The sequence below is a fragment of the Primulina huaijiensis genome, chromosome 15 (genome assembly GCF_012295235.1).
Source record: "Primulina huaijiensis isolate GDHJ02 chromosome 15, ASM1229523v2, whole genome shotgun sequence".
Lineage (NCBI taxonomy): Eukaryota > Viridiplantae > Streptophyta > Magnoliopsida > Lamiales > Gesneriaceae > Primulina > Primulina huaijiensis.
The window spans coordinates 16,260,542-16,264,442 of record NC_133320.1 but is presented as its reverse complement, the minus strand read 5'-3'; the positions used below and the strand labels follow the sequence as shown (position 1 = coordinate 16,264,442).

The window sequence follows — 3,901 nt, the reverse complement described above, 5'->3', positions numbered from 1 at the left end:
TATATGCTCAAGTTTAAAGAACATGAGATATATATGCTCAAGATTAGAGAACACACGGAATTAATAGATTTTTTTATAGGAGATTTTAGCGATATCTTGATTTCACATCGATAGTGTTAGTAATGTCCCTTATTTTTATAACGGACAATTGATTTTTCTGGAAATAGAACGTTTTTAGAGAGTAAAACGCACTAATAGCACTAATTTTTAATAATTATTTTCAATTTCTCTTTCCATTGAGTTAAAAAACTAATTGAATTTATTTTTCTACTTAATTCAATATATAAAAATTTACATAACACCGGACTCGATGAATTAAATTTTCACAATTAATCGAGCAAACGTAATCGAATAAGCGATCAACTAATTAATAGCTTTGGTAACGAGACTGATTCATATCTTAGGCCACAAAAAACCAGAGGAAAGTCTAGAAATCCCTTCATTGAAATGAACTGACATTGGCTTCGAACAGTGGCCAATTTTATCAAAAAGCCATTTGATTTTTCTTGCGTCCAATCGCAATGCAATGATTAAACAATTCGCCGGGGACGGGCACGAAGTTGTGAAACGGCCACGAGCCTAAGGCCCTAAAGTCATACACACGAAAACAAAAACCAAAGAAGAACCATAAATGTTTTCAGCCACAATCCACAAGTTCTAGTTCAATCAAGTCGGGGGAGACTACAAGTCCACTTCATACACACACCAGAGAAATAGCAGGAAAGAGCAATAAACAGGGGAAAAAGAAAAAAGATGTCCCTTTTGGTAGATTCGACAGATTAATGTAAACGTACAAGCGAACGAAGATTAACCTCGCTTCAAAAAAATGAGCATAATTACCATGATTGCCAGCCCCAATAAGGATGCTTCTATTACATGTTCAGCACTTGCTCCGGGAGTACCATGATCACCATTTGCAGAGGACTTAGCCCCTTCACCTCCAAATAAATTTTTGAATATATCAGACAAGTTTTTCATCAAATCAACCATATCCTTGATTATATTTAAAAGCTCCTCAAAACTGAAACTCGGCTTAGATTTTGCATAATTGGATGAGTGTTCGATGTCTTCGGCAGATAACATATCATGTCTCTCAGAACCCGTGACTGAATGTGATGAGGCCCAACCTTTTACATAGTTTAAATACAATGTGTTAGATATCATGTTTAGGTCGCACGTGGCACGCCATAGTCGGTGAAATGGTATTTTTAGTAACATATATTTCATATATAGACAAAGTTGTTCTCAGCTAACACTTGAAAACATGATAAAAACTGCTTACGCCTCCTTTCCAAATGCAGAAACTCTTGAAGCTGTTGGTTCTGTCGTGCCGCTTTCACCACATTTGGATCGCAAGCAATTGAAGTGACAACATTCTACAAAAACATCATAACAAGATGTCATGATCACAAAATTCTATGATTTTATATCGTCATGGTGGATAAATAGATAAAATCATTTGTAATAGGATTACAGATGGTAAAAACCTCATTTCTTGAAGAAAAATAGAAGTAATCAAGTCACGTATGATTTCGCGAAGGAGATGTGAAAGCCCCACAATTTAATTACATAATTTTTCATCAGAGGACAGAAATCATCTAATTACACCAACTTCTTATTAAATTGAATCTTATTTTTATGTAAAAAGGTGACCAAAGTAAGAATGGTGATCTTCCTGCCTAATTTACATTACTAGAGTAAAGAAAAATTGAACAATAGAAGAGGTAGATGCAATACTCCTACCATACTCCGATTCTGGGAGGAATTTGTGATGATTTATTCGGGTACACGTAATGGGTATGATATAATTGCTAGTAGAACCTATTGCCTATATTGTTGTTCGCATGGGATTGTGGAGTTGGATCATGCCGTTTGCCCGGGGGTCGATAGCTTGGATGTTAACTGAAAATCTGAGTCCACCTCATGAAGGAGAGATCGACTCTAGATATTTAGTGAAATCATTTCCCTAAAGAGAAGTAGGAAGTAAATAAATGAACCTGAGCCTCAGAGCTTCCACGCAAGAGCCTGAAAGCCATGTAAACTGTCGTTGGTACTGGAGGTTCTGTTGTAATATCACCTGTAACAGAAGCTTTAGCTTGTTCGACTTGTGAGTTCGAAAGAGATGAGTGCAACTCGTGTTTCGAAGTGAATGAATTCTCATATCCATCATAATCACGAGACCAAGGGTATATCCTGCAAATCAAAGAAGTTCGAAAAATCAACAGAAGATTAAAAAGAATATCTGCTGTTTTAGAAGAGACAAAACTATGGTAGTTCAATAAACCAGAGCTTCACAAATAGGTGCTGATCTGAAATTTAATCAATAGCTATAAGTTTACAACCTTTAACAAATTGCACAAAAATTTTGAATATTTTTATATATAGCAATCTCCCCAGTCTTTTCCCAGTTATACACAGTAAACACTGGACAATTCAAAGTTAATTAGGCTTCCCTACTGATCGAACAAGTCTGGAACTCATAAATCAGCCTAAGAATATCAATCGGTATCAAAAGCTTAACCAAAATACGTTAATCTCCCTTCTCAAGTAATTGTGAAGAATCAAGATTAGCAACAATCCCACAAGTCAGAATGGCAGTGGACACAACATCCATTAATATGAAAAGAACAGTAAAAAGAGAATTCCTTAGAAAATTGCTTTCAAATTCTTAGAGATGAAAATAAATTACTCTCAATGCCGACGATGAGTTCAGAAGTTGCCTCTTTGGCTTCCTCAACAGTCGGCACCCCTTGGAACACAACTCTCGGCATCGGCTCACCGGCTGCCTCTTCCCCGAACGTTACCGCTGCCGCGACGGGGCGAGCAGAAAAGGGCATGCCCGCGGACGATGATAACGGCAGGTGCTCCGACGCCTTGCCTCGGATACCACCCGGTATCACCGGGACTCCGGTGAGCTTCGCCGCCGGCCTCACCATAATTACTTTTGGAGAGCAAACGAAAATGAAGAATCCGAATTGATTAATGAAAACTCAACCACCTTTTAATGGATTCTTTTTTCCAGGTTAAAGGATTCGATCTAGAAAAAGTAAGCAATCCCCGATCGAAGCCAATGATTTGCAGATTACTTTATAGAGTGGAGCAATGTGGAACGAAATTTAGAGTGGCCAAATATCGGACAGATGGAGACTAAAGAGTGTATACGTAGTGTATTTGTTTTAGATTTTTAATAATTTTTATGGACATTAAAAGTTCATATTATTTCCCTTCAAAAAAAAAAAAAAAATTCATATTATTTAATTTAAATTTTTATATATTTTATAAAAAAGGACAAAAACTTGTGTGAGACAATTTCACATGTTGTATTTTATGAGAGATATCTTTATTTGGGTCATCTATGAAAAAATATTAATTTTTATGCTAAGAGTATTACTTTTAATTATGAATATCGGTAATGTTGACCCGTCTTACAGATTAGGATCCGTGAGACGGTCTCACATGAGACCCACTCTTTAAAAATTTAGTGATATTCAATATAAATTTTTGTAGAATTTTAAAAAGTCATGTGATATTTAAACTTGGACTTTTTAAAACTCTACAAAAGTGTATAGATATTCAACAATATACTTTCAATGGCTATATGAGATTCTATTAAGTACAAGAATTAAAGCCTAAAGTACAACAATAAATGTCTTTGATTTAACCTAAAGATTTGGATGTACATTTAATTAGAAAATCTCTCATACTCACATACTCGATGTAAACACTAAAATTTTCATTTTTTTCTCATCTACTTATTTTTCTTTTTATTTGTACTTTTTAAACATATTTTTTTTATTGATAACAATAGTTTAAAATCAAAATTATTGACATCTTTCATTTTATTTTTTGAGTTCCAGTCACAAAACCTAATAAATTTAAAATTATAGTTAATAAAATTTTT

General features: G+C 34.7%; 1 protein-coding gene across 1 annotated transcript; it reads right to left on the bottom strand.

Moving 5' to 3' along the window:
* Window positions 1-610: 610 nt before the first annotated feature.
* Window positions 611-3,146, bottom strand: LOC140960185 (uncharacterized). The gene is made up of 4 exons (XM_073418338.1): window positions 2,690-3,146; window positions 1,998-2,193; window positions 1,283-1,376; window positions 611-1,127 (listed from the first exon to the last, which is right to left on the bottom strand). The coding sequence occupies exons 1-3, from the start codon at window positions 2,934-2,936 to the stop codon at window positions 1,337-1,339; spliced, it is 483 nt and encodes a 160-aa protein (XP_073274439.1). The 5' UTR covers window positions 2,937-3,146; the 3' UTR covers window positions 611-1,127; window positions 1,283-1,336.
* Between the last annotated feature and the right edge of the window lie 755 nt (window positions 3,147-3,901).